Here is a 19,571-nt window from a genome sequence, read left to right on the forward strand (position 1 = left end):
TCAACGTTTTCTGTTTTCACGTTAGTTAACTGACGGTCATTTCGACTTACGTGATTTGAGATGTTGGCCAAATTGTCGTGGTGGACAAACAAAGACTTTATTCCATATAAGTATAGAGACTTGATTGTTTCTAGTGCTTTTTGATTGAAAGGGATATCTTTGGTTGTGACGTAGCCCCAAAATGACCTATTGACTTTTATTGTGTTTAATAGATTAATCTCATCTCAAGTTTATGTTAGGTATGCACCATTAGCAAAATGCCGCTAATGGCTTTAAATAGGCCGTTTAAATAAAGGTTGCAAATATTTTATAATCTTATTCCTGTACCTTTACCTAGAGTAAAAATTGGAATGGAGTTTGAAAATGATTACAAAATTTTGGACAAAATAAACTTAAGGTTTCTCAGGCAAAATAACCACAGTCCACAGCAAATTTTTTGACACCACGGATAACTGTCAATTGTCATGGATCTCAATTTTTTGTAACTGCAGATGTACCATAGAGTTAATCTTTATTACTAACTCTATGACTTCTACTTATATTTGTTTCTATTCGATTGCATAGTTATGTAAAGAAATTATACTTTTAAGGGTGTCTTGATACAGTAGCTGAACAAATTTCCATGATAAAAAAGTGAGTTATTTGAGATCAACTACTCGTAATATTCTTCTCTATCACACAAATAACAATAAGAAAAGAGAAAAAGAGAAGAATTCAAGGAGTGTCAAGTATCTCACAGAAGTCAAAATTGTCAAGGTTGTCTTATCCTGTCATCTGTCTTTACTTTTTAGTAGTTGTGTTTTTGTTTTAGTTGATTTAGGGCTACGGCATTTACCTCTCCGCAAATGGAAATTAGGTATTTATAGATATTTTTTGCTCATTTGATATATGATATAAAATATATGTGAAGTTCACTATAAAAATAATACGATTTTGGAACAATTACTGCAGTACGGAGATGGTCTGTCAACCGACCCCCAAACTAAATAGTCTTTGTTTCTACATATATAATGAAGATTATTAAAAACACATTTTTGATAAAATAGATTGTGAAAATGATATTTATAATACATAAAAGTGATACATTGAATTTTAAAATTATCTGATATAGCAATGGCGGTTTTGGTTCGGTAAATTTTCTTCTTGTTTTTTAATCGAAGATTCCATAATTTTTGTGCATCATGCAATTTTAGAAACTATTTTAGTACTTCAATCCCATTTTCTTCTTATTAGTATTTGTTTTATTAAATTTTATGGTGAAATTGATGTATTACCAATTTGGTGGCCATTGTAGATATTAACCAGGATGTTCTATTGAGCCCACATCAATTTTTGATATATTATCTAAATTTCCATCTAAGCAGTATTAAAAATACAATTAGTGTAGATCTCACACTTTTCCATTTAAATAGATCAACATTAGTTAATATTAAATTTTACTTTAAAATCATAAGAATATTTCAGACATATTTTTTAATCTATTACTTTAGTTATATATTTGACAAAGAATATTGAAAATAAATTTGTAGTGATAATGGAGTAAAAATTGGTACATTTTCCATTCAGTAAGTTGAAATAAGACAATTAATTATATGGAGAACTGATGATTAGTCTTTGACAACTCTATTGATAATATGTACATTATTTCACTTTAGTTCTTCTTGTTCATTTTACCTGCAAAATAGACATCTTACCTTACATTATATAAGATTCATTGCTTTTGCAATCAACAATTGGTAAAGTGATATGATAAAATGAATTTACAAGGATGTTACAGAATTGCTTAGTATCTGCAGTTGCATCCATAGTTCTATAAGCCATTTAATATGTATTAATATCAATATTAGACTTAATTTGCAATCACTATTCTCACAATTTTAGCATTTAACTCTTTAAATCACTTCTTTGTATATTACTAAAACCTGTCATAAGTTATATGATTTGTTTGTATTTTATATAATATTATAGTTACAATTTTATATATTTGATGTTGTTTATTCATAGTTCAGTGTGTATATATGTTTGATAAGTATACATAAAAATATAAATATATGAAAGAGAATAATTTTTTTAAAAACATATTAATTTTTTATTTTATATATTTCATCGCTCATGTCCAATATGTCCAAAAACCACAGAATGCCTGTATAATGTTTAAATGTCATTCGATTGAGAATTGAAAGATATACCTCTAGACAACTGAGACAAGAAGCTTGAAATCAATTCATGTTAACAAATTTTCAGTAACAAATTTATATCTTATGATCACAATATAAATATAAAAGGTCATAGTTTTATGCTCTCCCGTAAAGTTGTCATTTTTGACATTTTGGTGTTCAAACTTAAGGAGTGATATGCTTATATATAATGATAAATAAAAAATATATTTTGAAATGTATTTATTTATTAACTTGATTTACAATTAAGAGTCACTCACTTTTTTAAATTGTAGATCAATTTCGATACAGTTACTTAATCACGAATTATTAAAATTTGGTGTAGGCTTCTCAACTGACCCCCAAAACATAATTGTTTTTGTTTCTTCATGTCTAATGAAGAATATGAAGGGGACATCTACTCTGAAGCTAATGGCATTTAATGATTTAAACAAGGTGACTGCCGTTGCAGCAGCTGCTTCTGTTCCAGTTTCTGTAATATCCATAAATACTTTATGAATTACTTTATCAACAGATAATCCTGGATTTTGATTGTTGTCTGAGTTTTGGTTATTGATAAGATTTCTAATGCTGTCAATAGTGTCGATTTGTGCAAATGCAACCCGTTTGTTTGGACGGATGTTTGCTTGCTTAGATCTTCTCATATTTACTGTGTCTTCACACATTGTAGTGTTATTGTTTGAGTTGAAAATATTGGTACAATTTATAGTACTCCCCATTCTATTGAATATTAAAACCTCATCAGGATTACCACTAATTGGTGCTATGGGATTTAAAACTAAATCTATGTGACGGATTTGTGTTAAATTTCCACCAGGTGATAATAGTCCTAGATTGGCTTCATATGGATTAAACAAACTTTTGACTCCCAATTTACTTAATACAGATTTTAAATCAATTGTACTTTCAATTCTCATTTTAGGAAGTAAAATTAGAGCATTTGTAGGAACAGTCTTTTCTGTCAAGTATTCCAAATCTGATGTTGTTAATTTCTCCTCAAATTCTTTCAATTTTTTTGCATTTGAGTTGAAGGGCATGATTATATACATTACGCTACCATTTCCTTGATAAGGAAATCCTAAAATTTCACAGCCTAATGTGACATCTTTAAAATATGGAAAATATCCAATATTAGCCATCATATCCACTTTTATGTCAGTAACTGTTTTCCGACCATTTGGAAAGAAGGGCCTCCTAGAAACAAAAAAAAAATACAATTAACAATACTATGTGGAATAAAATTTCTTATTTTTCTTTTTAGGTAAATACGGATGATGCCCTTAGAAAATGTGCAAACACAAAAGTCCTACAAGTATTTGCAGGAAGTTGAAACAGTTGCACAGGACATTTTAACACTCAAAGAGGAAAAAGTTGAAATTGCAAATACTCAAAATAAATTAAGAGAAGCTTTAACTGCTCTGAAGCACATTGACGATAGAAATACTTGGGTGCTAACAGGATCTACATACATACAACTACAGACAGATGAAGCGAAGTCTCTCTTACAAGATGAGATTAACAAAGCAGAGAACGATTTAAATATATTGCATAACAAAATTAAAACAAAGTCACAAGAACTCAGAGACTTGGAGCATCAGCCGAGAATTGAAGGATTGACATTGAAACCTATTTCTAACTTTGAAGCCAAAGCACTCAATAAAGCATTTGGATCTAGTTAATGGTAAATGTATTTTTTGTTTTCATATAAGGTATTCATTAGATAACTAATGAAGCTATCAGATTTTAGGTATCGTTTAAAATAACTTGAATATTACATAACTACTTGTAGTAGTCAAATAATTTGTTGAGTTTGACAAAAATGCCCAGTGCCTCTTTTATGGCGTCCAGATCGTATGTGAGAAGATCCAGACGAAAAGGAGCCAATAGGATACCTACACCGTCGAGAACCACATCTGCTGAACCATGTGAACCCTCTTGCCCTATTCAGCCAAACCAAAACATTCCAGCTACATTTCAAGCATTTCCTCATCTATCTAGTGTTAGTAGCACTAGTACAGGAGGTAAGAATATTTACAACAATATCTTCATTTTATGTAAGTGTTTGAAAAACTGTTGGTTATTTTCTTGCCATAATTTTTTAATTACATTGTTTCTGGATAGTACCAAATATGGTAATATTTTTTTAAATTTCTTCAACATGTGTTAGGAAACGCGAAGAAGTGAAATTGGGATGGAAATGCTTGATAGACTCTCAAGAAAATGTTCTATACACATTTTTCGTTAGTGTTGGGGAAAATTGTTCTTTCAGTAAACCTGGAATTGATCCTTCTCTAGACCGTAGAAGTTCAGAGGGTTAGATCATTCTAAAATAGACTCTTGTAAATTTCCCTCCATAGAATGTTTGCTGTCTCATAATTTTTACTTTGTCATGGATAAAATTTTACCCTGAATTATTAAAACCTGTCTTACTCATCTTACAGAAACCCATATTTTCTCAAATAATAAAAATAAAGAATTTTTGTTGTGAAATAAATCTAAGAATAGTCTGGACCAACATCGACTTCTGTAAATGTTCTTTATCGTTTAAAAAATAGCTTTCCTTCAATTACTGCGTCAAGCTGTCTGGATTGTCCCTAGGAGACATGTGAGGTAGAACAAGGCTTATGTTTGGACTAACTCTATTTTTGTATTTTACTTTATTCCCTAAAATAGAGTTGTGATAAAGTCTTGCAGTAGATTTATAAGTATAACTATTAATTCAAGAACAGATAACACAGTGTTCAACTTCTCTCATTTTAAGGCAAGGAGTAAACTAACAAACCTCTGACACTGAAACGCTATTATACATTTGTCTTGATGATTAGCATCACTAACACAATTACTGAAGGTACCACCATTCAATTTGACTCCAGTTTTACACTGAACCAAACAACACTGAAAGAAATGATCAATTCCAAACACTACATCAAACTTCAGGCTAAAATATTGGGTTACAAGAGCATAGATATATAAATGTTACTTTGAAACATAATATAATATGCTGTTAGGAAATTGGACAACTTTAATCTGAATTCTGTATATAAAATGTCAAGATACTGAGTGCAGAAGTTTTGTATCCTATAAACATGCTTGGTATGGGGATGCTCATAACAAAATATTAGCTAATACGGTATGGGCAAAATATACTATTGTTCATGTGTAATAATACGGTATGGGCAATTATTACACATGAACAATAGTATATTTTCTTAAGCAGTGTTATACTTGGGACTCTAGTATGAAAAGGGAGAGCAATCTGCTGATGATCCGCTTCCAGAAGAAATACTTACAGATATTCCAAACCACTCTTCAAATCAATTCAATCTAATAAATCATAAGACATAGCTATATTACTAACTCAATGATAACAGACTAAAACAGTTTATGGAAAGGAATGAAGTGTTACTTGAATGGCAGGATTTAGAAAAAACGTGGATGTGAGGATAATATTTTTGTTGTGACATCAATTCCTTTTTCAAATAATATGGTGTTAATAGGGTCACTCTCTGTTTGCTGAATTTATAGAACTAAGGCGATACTTGCAAATTATTGATTCCTATTGTTCTAAGAAAAAGCTTGAAGTTTACCTGACAAAATAAAAATAGTTATTTTTCACAAATACCTAAATATCGTGCTCTAACAAGAATCCATTTATATAAATAACATCAACGCTCTATCAAATACAAATGAATATATGGGATTTATTTTCACCATCAATTGATTTCAAACAATTTTAAACGTTAGCAAAAAAACCCGATTCTCACAAGGAGATTTAATTAAATGTATAGACTGCTTCAAAATCTCGACAGTTGAATTAATAAAACTAAAGTATTATAACGTCGTATAAGTGGTATTTGGGATCTATGTTACCTGAAAGAAGCAGAAACATTTGGAAATACTTTTGTTTCTGCAAATATCAACAACTGTATACATAATTAGATCTGAACTAAGTTATATAGGTTAAGATACTTTATAATAAAACAGGCTTTAGAACTTCTAGAAATAAAATAAAAATCCCAATTGTTATATTCATTGAGCATTAACTCGCTCAATTAAATGGTATAAATCTGCTATTGGAAATTTAGAATATCATTGCATTGATCAACTATGCAATAACTATAAAGAACTTCACAGACAGAAGTTCAGTTTCTCAGGTCAAAAATCAAACAAATCTGCCTGAGTAACAGTTATTAATTTTCTATACCTTATTTCCAGTTTTTATATATTTTTTATATTCAGATGAGTAGATTAATATTATTGATGATTTATAATCAGGTCAAAAAACGGAAATTTGATCTTTTTTGTAATCTATTAATACTTATCAAATCTAAGTATTAATGATTGAATTCAGAAGGTATTATGAATATCAAGTCTACAATAGTTAGTTTTATGCTGACTTAGGGATACTCAAGATCTTGTAAATTTGAGAAGAGTAGCTCAATTTATTTCAATTAAAATGTTTGAGTAGCAGTTTTGTCATTTAAAATATTGCTTCTTGTAGAACATCTCGTTATGATTTTAGGAGGTGGTGCAGTACCTGCCCATAATTCCCCGTATGATTTGCGAAGGAAATCACCTTCTCATCACGATGGCTCCGGACCAAGCACTAGTGCAGCAACAGCGGGCTCCCCCACTTCCCCCGCCACTCCAACTATACCCGCCCAAGGATATTCTTCAGCCATGCTGCCGGCAAGGAAGAGACCCAGAAGAACATGTTCAGCAACTTATGAGACATGTACCAATACAGCAGCTCACTATCTGCAGTACGAGTTACCCGATGAGGTTTTGCTCACCATATTCAATTATTTATTAGAACAAGATTTATGCCGTGTAAGTCAAGTTTGTAAGAGATTTCAGGTGATTGCAAATGATACAGAACTTTGGAAACGTCTATATCAAAGTGTTTATGAATACGATTTGCCACTGTTCAATCCTGCTCCTTGTCGCTTTGAATTTGTGAGTCCAGAAGAGTCTGATCTGGCTAATCCTTGGAAGGAATCTTTCAGGCAATTGTACAGAGGTATACACGTACGTCAAGGTTATCAGGATATTACGTTTAAAGGTCGTAATCTGGTGTATTTTAATACAGTGCAAGGTGCTTTAGATTATGCCGATGAACGTAGCGGTTCCAACAGCAGTACCGGATCGTTATCAGGTTCATGTAGTAATCACTCTAATGAAGGATCGGTTCAGGGAGCATTAATATTTCTTCACGCTGGTACATACCGTGGAGAGTTTCTCGTTATCGATTCCGATATAGCTTTAATAGGAGCCGCTTCAGGTAACGTTGCGGAATCGGTAATTCTCGAAAGGGAATCCGAATCGACGGTTATGTTTGTAGAAGGAGCTAAAAATGCTTACGCCGGTCATCTTACCTTGAAATTTTCGCCCGACGTTACTTCCACCGTACCACATCATAAGCACTATTGTCTCGAAGTTGGTGAAAATTGTAGTCCTACTATCGATCATTGTATTATTCGTAGTACCTCTGTTGTGGGCGCGGCTGTTTGCGTTAGTGGAGTAGGTGCTAATCCAGTCATAAGACATTGCGATATAAGCGATTGCGAAAATGTTGGATTGTATGTTACGGATTACGCACAAGGCACTTACGAAGATAACGAAATCAGCCGTAACGCTCTAGCCGGTATTTGGGTGAAAAATTATGCCAATCCCATAATGCGTCGAAATCACATACATCACGGTCGAGATGTGGGTATATTCACATTCGACAACGGACTAGGATATTTCGAAGCGAACGACATTCATAATAATAGAATAGCTGGTTTCGAAGTAAAAGCGGGTGCCAATCCGACGGTAGTACATTGTGAAATCCATCACGGACAAACTGGCGGTATATATGTTCACGAAAATGGTCTAGGTCAATTTATCGACAATAAGATCCATTCAAATAATTTCGCTGGAGTTTGGATAACCTCGAATAGCAATCCAACGATTCGCAGAAACGAAATTTATAACGGCCATCAAGGTGGGGTGTATATTTTTGGTGAAGGTAGAGGGTTAATAGAACATAACAATATTTACGGAAACGCTTTGGCCGGTATACAAATTCGAACCAACAGCGATCCGATCGTTAGACATAACAAAATCCATCACGGACAACACGGCGGTATTTACGTACATGAAAAAGGTCAAGGATTAATAGAAGAAAACGAAGTGTACGCCAATACATTAGCCGGCGTTTGGATTACTACAGGAAGTACGCCGGTTTTGAGGAGAAATAGAATTCATTCCGGCAAACAAGTCGGCGTTTATTTTTACGATAACGGACATGGAAAATTGGAAGATAACGATATATTCAACCATCTTTATTCTGGCGTGCAGATTAGAACCGGAAGTAATCCAGTGATAAGAGGTAACAAGATATGGGGTGGACAAAATGGAGGGGTACTAGTATATAACGGTGGATTGGGCTTGTTAGAACAAAATGAAATATTCGACAATGCCATGGCGGGTGTTTGGATTAAGACTGATTCAAATCCGACGTTAAAAAGAAATAAAATATTTGATGGACGCGACGGCGGTATTTGTATTTTTAATGGTGGTAAAGGTGTGTTGGAAGAAAACGATATATTCAGGAACGCTCAAGCTGGTGTACTAATTTCAACTCAGAGCCATCCCGTATTGAAACGGAATCGTATTTTCGATGGGCTCGCAGCCGGCGTTGAGATAACGAATAATGCAACGGCGACATTGGAATTCAATCAAATTTTCAATAATAGATTCGGGGGATTGTGTTTGGCGAGTGGCGTGCAACCAATCGTACGAGGCAACAAAATTTTCAACAATCAAGACGCCGTCGAAAAAGCTGTCGCAAACGGACAATGTTTGTATAAGATATCTAGTTATACGTCGTTTCCGATGCACGACTTTTATAGATGTCAAACTTGCAACACCACTGACAGAAATGCCATATGTGTAAATTGCATTAAAACTTGCCACGCCGGTCACGATGTCGAATTTATCAGACACGATAGATTTTTTTGTGATTGCGGTGCTGGGACTCTCACTAACCAATGTCAATTGCAAGGGGAACCTACTCAAGATACTGACACGTTGTACGATTCGGCAGCTCCGATGGAATCCCACACACTTATGGTTAATTAGAACGTGCTTCTTGTTAATTGCAAACGTACGCGCTACGGAAAATTGAATAGTGTGTTATAAAAAAGTACTGATAACTTGTGTGTTTATATTTGGTGGTTTCGTTAAATTTATGTTGAATTATATTGATTTAACTATTTAACTATTCACAATAGAAAACCAAAATGGTGATTGTGTCGATATAATCGCTGATCAGAACGTTTGTTGATTACCTAAACTAACGATATTTTTCCGCTGGTATATAGTATAATTGAAAATAATTTTTACAAATGGGAAGAGATCCATCTTATTATGTTTTGCTACCTTTTTAGAGTCGTTCCTGTCTTTTTACCCCATGTTTTGAGTGACTCCTGAAAAAACTCTTGTATGTATTACTATTTTATTAAAAATACAATAATATGTATACAGTGAGTTTAGAAACTTTTCTACCCAGTGCAAATTACAAAAACTATGTGATTTTATGTTGGTTTAACTCAATTTACCTTTATCTAAAAGATCCTTTAATGGAGGTAGCGCCCTTAGAAGATGATGTTTTTTGAAGGTAGTCAGTTTTTGAAGGTATAACAAAATATACTGCTACCTACATTATCAGAATTTGACTAACTACAGAAGTTTTCTAAATCTTGGAATATTATATTATACATATACGAGGTGTTTAGAAATCGGTGCCAAAATGGGTTATCTCGAAAATTGTCTAACTCACTTCTTTCCAGTATCAATCTCATTTTTTCTCAATGCTAGTGGATTCTACTTTAGAAAATTTGGAGTTTTTATAAAAACATGAAAAAAAACTGATATTTGGCGCCACATTACGAAAACCTTTTATGAATTTTTTTGATGAATTCACAAATATTTGGGAATATTCAGGTGCTATTTAGGCAAATTCTGTTCATTTTTGCCGGAATTTTAAATTCCATAAACATATTTTATCGTGTTTGTCAAAAGCTATCAAAACTTTTGAAACAATTGTAATAAAAACTAAGTTTCTAAACATAACAGTGAACTTTCATTGAAATTCATCATAGGTCTTAAAAAAGAAATAAAAAGGGAACATACCATCTAGTATCTGTAGTTTGCATTTGGTAGCAGTCTAATTATAACTATTTCTTTTGAATCCGTTGTTTTTAGTATTTTAGCCTGAGGTTTCCATTATTTTTATTGTTCTGTAATTACACAGACATCGACATTCACAATTACACTGTCTAGTTTTGTGGGAAGGAAGTTTCGACAGATCAGACAGTCTAATTGTGTGTGTTGGTGTAGAGAGTAGTGTTAGTAGTATGAATAACATCAATGGTTTCTGTATTCAACTTCTCCCATTTGTTTTAGCAGATAATTGATTTTGTCTAGTAAATTTTACCCAAACTTCCTCTTTGATTTTTTCACGTGCTCTATGTACTTTTCTTTTGTGATTTTTATAGCACACACTCCGTCCCTATCAATTCACAAAACACAATGTTCTTTGTTACAATTTATTTCATTTTAAAACTTCCCAATTGCTCTGGTCTCATCCCATTTGTCTATAGCTTATTATGTGTTAATCATTTTACAAATAGTTTTTGCATTGGGATTTAAAAAAAATGTCAAATTTTTCAAATTCAATATATATATTATGAAGTTGCGGTTGACTTTTTCACTGAACTAACCTTAAATAAGTGCCATATATTTATAGTCAGTTTTTGCATGAAACTATTGTAATTTAAAAAGGCATTAAGAAGCAAGTATTACCGTCAATATATCTAGCAAAATTCCAAAAGGCGTTAAATGATTTTCTAGGCACGATTAAAACACTGCTGAGGATTTTTTTCAAAATGTCGTATGACCTGTTTTCACATTTCGTTAAAGTTTTTCATGATAACACACTGTTCACAGAATATTAGTTTCATATCACAAGATTTTCCCTCGCATGTAGTGAAGAATTTGATTAATCATCATTTTCCAAAAAATCACAAATTTATGGTCATTAAATGAAATCATTATTGTGCCACATGTTTATTCTGTGAAATAATATATAATTTTATCATAGATTCTTTTATAGTTAAAAAAATACGTAATATCACATTGTGTGTACAGAGATAATTATTTATTATACAGGGTATTTCTAAATTCATGTTAAAAATGCAGATGATAGGCTTTGGAAAATTATTATTATTATAACGAAATATTTTCATTTCATCCTAGATATATTTCCTCAAAATAAAGTTTTAATTTTTTTCTATTTAAATAATGATTAATTATCAGATTATATATAGGACTTAACGTTACACTGCCCTTGAGGCTTATTGTGCACCCCATGAGAAGCATTTTTGTCATCAGACCACTACAGTATTTTATAAGAATTCCTGCTTCTAAAAGTTTCTCGAAAAAAACATTTTCTGTATTGGCTTGTGATAGCTGGATATTTCGTTAACTAAGGATTTCTTTTGCTCCTCTCCTTCAGAATCCTCAGTGTTTGCGAGACGAAAATATCTTGTTAGAAAGCCAGCGAGAAGATGTAGTATGTTTTCTTTGGCTCCAGGAAGAATCCACTAGCAATTATATTCCAGAAACTTTATTATAGGCTAATTTTTTTATGCTATAAAAAGCTTCTTGCCATTAAAAACTTTTCTGCTCCTAAGAATATTAAACTTGATTTCCGAATCTTGGGAAACTCAAATTTTTATTGTTATTGCCTTAATCATTGAGCTCTTGACTACATTTTTGGATTTCATTTCTGAAGTTTCCGAGTATTAACAACTGGTATTTTTCCAATATTCCTGTTATAAGGAGGTGAAATTAGAATCCCTTACTTCAATTACTATCAATTTTTTTCATTCTCATAATAGAACTAATACAATCGATAAATCAAAAGATGATTTTGATAAACTTATGGAATTGTATTTTATTTTCACTGAATCTATTAGCTCTAGGATAAAGATCAAGGGGCGTTTTGAAATAAATAGGCGTTTTAAGTGATATTAAAAAATTTGATTTAATTTGCATTGAAGGAGAAAAATTAAAACTCACTTTCATTCATCACCATTTATGGGAATTAACTCTTGAATCTTTTTGCGTGAATTTATAAACACCTTGTATATATCATGAAGTATGTTGACTTTACTCAGAGGTTGGGATAAAATAATTTCAGTTTTTCATGTGTTTCAAAGTGTAATTTTTTTAATTTAATTTTAAAATACTAATCATGGAATAAAAACTTGCTGCATCAACTTTGTTTCACGTTCAACCCAAGTATAGAGCCTTTTTCATACTCAGTCTTAAATAAATCGTCCAAAAAATTTTTATGGTCGACTTTTAGTTCTGTAGTGAAGTGATGAGTCGAAATATGTCGGTCTACCTTGATTTTTTCAAAGATTGACGACGTTTATTGATATCAAAGAACACTGGAGTTCACTTAAGGACTAATATCCATGTAAAATTATCGTAAAGCTAGTGCTGCAGTTTTTCCTTTTTGAAAATAAACAAAATGTGGCTTTTTGGAACCTTCATTGTTAAAGCATATTAATTTTTGCATGAGTTACTTTGTACTCTAGAATTTTCTATAGTCTGCTGAACATCCTATCCTATAGCATTAAAAAAGTGTTATTAAAGATTTTTAACTCCAATGCCATGTATTAAAACCGAAATTATTTTTCCCAAATTAATTATTTTTGTGTTATATAATATGTGATTATATGAGTCTCGTACCATCCAATCATTTTTTGTATAGATTGATTTTTTTGAGGAAAATTTAAATTTAATTTCTGTATTTGTATAGCTGGTTGATTCTAAGAATATGGAAATACACAATCACAATTTATATTTGATGATGTTTGAAGTGAAATGAGGATTGAATTTGATGTGTACAAAAAAGTTTTACTTTAACATTATAATTGAAAGTATCTTATATAAATGTATTAATTGCTTCACATAGTCGATGATTTTTATAAGAATTTGTATAGAAACTACTGCATGAAAATGTGTTGCAATTTATATGGTGTGAAAAAAATGCCTAAAAATAGAATTGTGTGTAAGATTAATAATTTATTTTAAATACAAACAACTGTATGAAAATCAAACAATATTAAAATTCATTTTTATGCACATGTTTATGGTAGTTGTGATTAATTGGAAATTTTTAATGTTACTCAGCCCAAGGGTATGTTTATGAATCGACTATAACTAGATATGGTTGGTGAGCTACGTCATTCAACATTTATACGTACAACATGTTATAAAGAATGTCAGCGTTAAACTTGATTAAGAAGTAAAATCTTTTTACTCTAAACGAATTGTGAATCGGTCATGGTTTCTTTTTAATTCATATTAAAGTAACTACATTAACATGGAATTGGACATGGGACTGTTTTATACTTTATGTTGTATAATGGATTAATAAAGAAATTAAAATAACATAATATAACAACATAAAAAATAAAATGAAAAATTAGAGTTTTTTCAATTTTATGGTATAAGAAAACTTATTCCGCGCATAGCCATAACCCTATGTTTTGTTAGGGTGTTTAAGAACCCTTAAGTAAAAACAGAAATAGATGATTGTAGATAGTAGCAAAAATTTCTGATTGTGTTTATACATCTCCTGCAAAATATGCAGAAATCAGAAAAATCCCTGAAAAACCAAATATGGCTCCTATAGAACACCATGGTTTTTTTCTCTTTCATTTTTCTTTTTCTTTCTTCTTTCTTTTTGGATGAGCCTAGCCTTAGTCATTCTACTTCGTTAGAAATAATTAAAAGAATTCTTTCTACCGCTATGTAGTCAAAAATTAAACATAACAGCAAAATGACAAAATATAATTGTTTTCGCAATAGTGAATACAGCTTATTTTTGAGACAACTAGTATAACATATTCATTGCTCATTCATGTCATCCAGTTTTCCAACAATTTACTTTTGCTTCAATATTTTTTTGTTGTAGGCGTACATAACATCTCCTAATTCTTGTTTCGTTCATTGTACAGCTTAGATGTCGTTTTATGAAAACTTAATCAAAGGATTGATGCCGCCTCCGAAAATCTGTACAAGATGTATTTGTTCATCTAATATAAAGCATAGTGTGAAAAATAGACAGTGGACATTGGTTTTTTCTTTTATTATAGGTGTCAACGTCACTTTTCTAGAGAAGCCAGGTTTGTTTTATTTTGAGAGGAATTCTTGTAGTTCCAACCTGTATTTGCTCAATATTGTTATATCGTTTGTTATTGTTATATTCCTGTTTGTTTTCACTATTTGCCTACAAGTACATAGCAATGACTGAGTAGGTATTTGTAGCTTTTTTATCTCGTCCACTGTTTTTGCCACTGTATATATAAATAATTGTATAAGTATTTCAATTGTGCACCTGTGAAACACATTCAAGCAACATTGACTACGTTTCCTTCCTTTGGATGCTGTCAAAATGTCAAACATTGTAGTATTTTCTTCTATGCAATAAACTTCCTGAGAGTTCTTATAAACTTATGTGAATAATTCAGTCGTAGCAGGATCTTTTTTATTTCCTTGGAAGTTTTATTATTAAATAGAGCTGTAAAAAAAGTATTGTAACAGTTTGTGTCAAAAAGTGATTTGAGTTATGTTTTAGTTCTGATCTGTCAATCTACTTCCTTAAGTACCAATGAGGGTGTTATATTTCATTATTGTTTGAATCATTGTGTCACAAATTAACAGCCGCCATATTTCCAGAGGATTTGGTGAAGCTCCCAGATTCCTAGCTTCATTCGGAATCTAGGTAGATGCATTACAAGGTTGTTTGCACGTCTTTTTGAACTATTTATAACGATTCTTACTATAATGTTGACATTGTATGATTACTAAAAGGTAACTGATTTAAGTCTCACGCATTGTCCTTGCCCTTGACATTGTCCATTAATTTTCTAGTGATTATTTCCTCGAATAACTAAGTTAGAATTTCTGGAACCGGTGCTGATATTCATACTGAACACAGTCTGACGCGTTTCTATTACCAAATGATTGTCTTCAGAGACAATAAACAGTTTACCTTCAGTTTTTAAAGATTATAATTTATTTATGGAAACGGGTGTAAGACAGTGTAATTGTGAGTGTTGGTGTGTAGTGTAAATAGAGTGCCTAGTATTTTTTTCAACTGGTCCTAACAATTTACCTGTGTGAATCACCCCTAAATTTTTAACCACGTGATCGAGTACGTAAGCCATATGATGTGAAATAAAAACTATCATGAATATTATCGAGAACTGATCAGCATTACGCGAAGGAGATAATTTTAAGGACGTGTTGGAAGGGATAAGACGATAGGCCAATCATCTATTGCTTCTCTTTCTAAATTCAGTTGGATCAATATGTGTAACCTAACCTAACCTTTATAGTTAACCACAACTTTCCGGGTTATTATAAATAATGATCTACAATTTTATTAATAATTTCCAATTAATCACACTTGATGTATGATATAGTAAAAAAATTATTGAAAAAAAATTATATAATTTCATAGGCGACGCCTCTAAACTTGATGATAGATATATTCACAAATTCCTAACTTGATAATAATAATAGAAATTGCAAGGATAATTTGGGAATTTATATAATTGTGGAAAAAGTTTTAAATCTAAGAGTATTTTTTAATTTTTGTTGTGTGGGAATCTATCTGTTAGTTAAAACTGTGGTGAGTGTAGTTCAACATACAATTTAATAAAATTGTCGGGTGAATATATTAAGGACATTATGTGTTTAATTTAAGTTTTTATCTTAGTCATGAGAAAGCATCAGCCTATTTTGGTTGAAGTGTTTTCACGAAATATTTAGATTTAAAAGTATACGTAAAGTGGTGAGCTCTATGGACATATCTCAAAAGAATGTCTCACATTCTTCTACTCTAAAATTTTATAAGTGTTTATTGTTGTGAGAATGCTTAGCAATATAAAAATTAAATGCACTGTTTAACCATAACGTTAAGTCTACTACGTAATGTCTGTCTACATTTTTCGAAAAAAAAAGTAGTGCTATTAGCAGCTTGTAAACATTGTTGATTTGTTTTGTTTTAATCATCCAATAAAAACTTTTGGCATGACTCATAATATTTTTTCAATCTATTCACGGAGCTCCTTCCATACATTAGTTTTTCGAAAATTTGATATAAATCGTATTATATATAAATAGTAGAAAATAGTGTATATCTGGTGGTGAAGGAGTCATCATTTATTTCATGTTTTTGAAAGTTTTGTTGGTTACGTTAAACTCAAAGTCTGCTATATTGATTTTTATTATAAAAAATTCAAAATTAGGCCTGTTACAATATATACGAGGGTAAGCCATGTCTTATTTACAGTCTATAATATAGAAAATTAAGGTGCAATTTCATAGTGACGCTCGACGCTGGCTTAGAGCCTCAAATGAGTTCGCGTGGTATAATTTCGACTGAGGCGCCATCTTAAATTATGGTCAACCTTCAAAACGCTAAAAACACTAAAATATACCACCTCTATCAATAGATAATTCATTCAATAATTGCTTTATTAAATTCTTATCATAAATAGGTGAATTATTCTGATCGATGATTATATCTTACATCGTTAAAGTTATCAATAAAATACTATAATATATTTACATTGCACTCTTTTTCAGTATACTAGGAAATAGCTGATAATATGGGTCAAGTTTTTTGCTACAAAACCCGATTTAAAAAGCTAAATGATGTTCAGCTGTGACGCTCCATCTGAGGCAGCGTCGAGCGTCAACATGAAATTGTACCTTTAGCAATATCTGGAAATGGATCGTAGTATTGTTATATTTCTAGCAGTTTGTTAATATTTATTAAAAAAAAAACTGCAGTTATATTCTACACATATGAAAGTATGTGTAAAGAATAAGGATACTTGTTGCCCGTGCTTCTTTCTGAATTGTATTTCTTTTTAACCAATAATATTTTGTCACCATTCAATAACTAATGCTTATGGTCAAAATTCTTGCCGTTTTATCTTTTAAACGTACAAGAAATTACGTAATACGAGCGATATGATTCCCAAAACAAGTTTTTTACTGTTTCATAGTTTTCCTGACATGCTGGCTCTTTAGTATAGGTATTATAATTAACGTTTGCGGACGCTTTCATTAACTTGTCGCAGTTATTTTCTAACAATCGTTTCTGGCAAGTTTATATACATTTTTTTTATTATAAATAATGGTGAACCTAAATTAAAACAATTGCCTTTCTGTATATCAACTAAAAATACGAGTAAATAACATCACATACAAAATTGTCTTGTCTGTGATATTTGATTAGAAAGTTCAAAATGATTCTGATTTTCTCTCTAATTAGAATTGACGACATAACTACTCATTGTGTTTGTGTAATTTTTATTTATGCGTTGATTATATTCACTTTGAAACTTTTTAATTGATTTCTTTATCATAAGATTTGATTGAAAAAAAATGAGAATGCCAATATTTTTAATGGATTTACGTTAGATAAAAGTCATGAAAAATTAATACCCGAAAGGTTGAAAAAATGATTATTAAATCAATGTTTATGTATTTCTTTCTATTTCTAAATAGTCGCAAAGGTAATGTAGTTGTTAGGTAAACACATAAATGTATTAAATTAAATTGTACAATAAAGGTTATACTCTTTTCTAAAGCTGTCGTTTCAATTCAAGTGCGCAAAATTTATTTTTAGTTAATTATATTCGTTTTCCATTTTCATTCTAATTTCAAAACCAATGAGATTATCATGGTATTGCAACCATTTGAAAAATTGTCTTAATTTAAATTACTTTAACTGCATAAAAACCATGGTCAGTCAGTCTTCATTCAAAATTTAAAAGAAACTAATAAAGTAGAATATTATTTGACTCGAAATTCGTTTAAATGGAAATTTACCACAAATACCACTTGAAACGTTAGCAACACCCATTTTACATTTGAAGATTTGAATACTACATTTGACTAAACAAAGCCTTCCTCAGTTCTAGACCATTTACGCCCATACCCGATAGTCCAAATGATTTAATCCCCCTCACACCAAACCATTTCCTGAATGGAGACATTTTGAATAACCTCAACAAGTTGACCGGGAGGGATTGGACCAATGATTGTCCGCAATTTTCTGATTCTTTTGGAGTACTGAAAGAGTATAAAAAGTACTTACGATTCTTGGAAAAATAATTGGGTCTCCATTGACATTTTCTGGGAAAATGAGATTTTCTTTGCAAAAATAGGTCCTGTCGCGATTCTCTGCTACCTGCCATGTTCATGGAATGATAGTTTATCATCGGTCTTATTATCAAAATTGTTTTGGCAGGATGGTTACAAGGATTCTAAGGGATAAAATATATGAAAATGCAACGAAATAAATCGATTAAATCATGACAGGAGTTAGAAAATCGCTGCAAAACGTACTTTCTTCAAAAATTTCATTTTCACAATAAAAAGTCAATGGGAACTTGAATAGTTTTCCAGGAGTCGTAAGTACTTACTATATTCTTTCAGTACTCTAAAAGAAAGGAGTCAGAAAATCGCGGATGAACTTCTGTCCAAACCCTCCCTGTCTAAAGTCTGACTCAAACACGGAAGACTGTCTCACTATCAAAGTCTTGTAAATATGTCAAATCTGACATTGCCATCATGAAGTTTAACATTTTTAACGATGAACGTGCTCAGAATGTGTTGTCATTCGAGTGCTATTTGAGCTGCCTACAGATACTTGGAACATTTTCGTGCAAAGATTTTCTATGACTTTTGAAGTGGATTAAACCAACTGCAGTGTACCAATCAACTCGTTTCGGTTTTTGGTGATGAAGTACCATCTCGAGCCACGGTAGTTTGCGAAGGTCGTTCAAAAGCGGCTGTTGTGGAGGAGAGCATCGATGATATGCGTAAACTGATATTGCTATATCACCATATGACATACGGTAAGATTGAGGCATATTTGGCCATTGCCAAAAAGATTTGTTCGTGTTGGATACCGCATAATTTGACAAACAGGTGTCGATTGGTACAAAGCAATGCTGAAAAAAAATTAATCGCGGTGCTTCAAAAGAAGTCTATAGGATCGTAACAGACGACGAATCATGGATCTATGCATATGAACCCGAAACAATCGACTGTATGGGCATTTCATATCCAACAAAAGTTTTTCGCGCTCGAAGCACTCTAAGCAAATGGCCGCCTGTTTTTCCGGAATAACTAGACTGTCGCTACCGTTCCACTAAAGCAACGAAGACTTCTAATAGAGTTATTAAATGTTCAGTGACAAAACTTTACTTTCTATTTTAGTTTACGAGTATTCTTTCATCGTTTTTA

The 19,571-nt window shown here is 31.7% G+C and overlaps 2 protein-coding genes across 3 annotated transcripts in view; one reads left to right on the forward strand and one right to left on the reverse strand.

The window, feature by feature from the left end:
• Nucleotides 1-738: 738 nt before the first annotated feature.
• On the forward strand, nucleotides 739-17,907 carry LOC130443581 (F-box only protein 11). Of its 2 annotated transcripts, none has more exons than XM_056778326.1 (4): nucleotides 739-856; nucleotides 3,439-3,858; nucleotides 3,918-4,198; nucleotides 6,700-17,907. In XM_056778326.1, the coding sequence occupies exons 3-4, from the start codon at nucleotides 3,997-3,999 to the stop codon at nucleotides 9,300-9,302; spliced, it is 2,805 nt and encodes a 934-aa protein (XP_056634304.1). In that variant the 5' UTR covers nucleotides 739-856; nucleotides 3,439-3,858; nucleotides 3,918-3,996; the 3' UTR covers nucleotides 9,303-17,907. The 2 variants fall into 2 exon arrangements, with proteins under 2 accessions (XP_056634304.1, XP_056634305.1); XM_056778327.1 differs by having other exon boundaries at nucleotides 765-856; nucleotides 3,925-4,198.
• The window catches only part of LOC130443582 (serine protease inhibitor 28Dc-like), a 34,221-nt gene continuing 17,032 nt past the window's right edge, over nucleotides 2,383-19,571 (reverse strand). Inside the window, exon 4 of the mRNA XM_056778328.1 lies at nucleotides 2,383-3,371. Coding sequence (XP_056634306.1) covers nucleotides 2,477-3,371 — 895 coding nt within the window. The 3' untranslated portion in view covers nucleotides 2,383-2,476. The remainder of the gene's footprint in view (nucleotides 3,372-19,571) is intronic.

Source organism: Diorhabda sublineata, chromosome 4 (assembly GCF_026230105.1).
Source record: "Diorhabda sublineata isolate icDioSubl1.1 chromosome 4, icDioSubl1.1, whole genome shotgun sequence".
NCBI classification, from domain to species: domain Eukaryota; kingdom Metazoa; phylum Arthropoda; class Insecta; order Coleoptera; family Chrysomelidae; genus Diorhabda; species Diorhabda sublineata.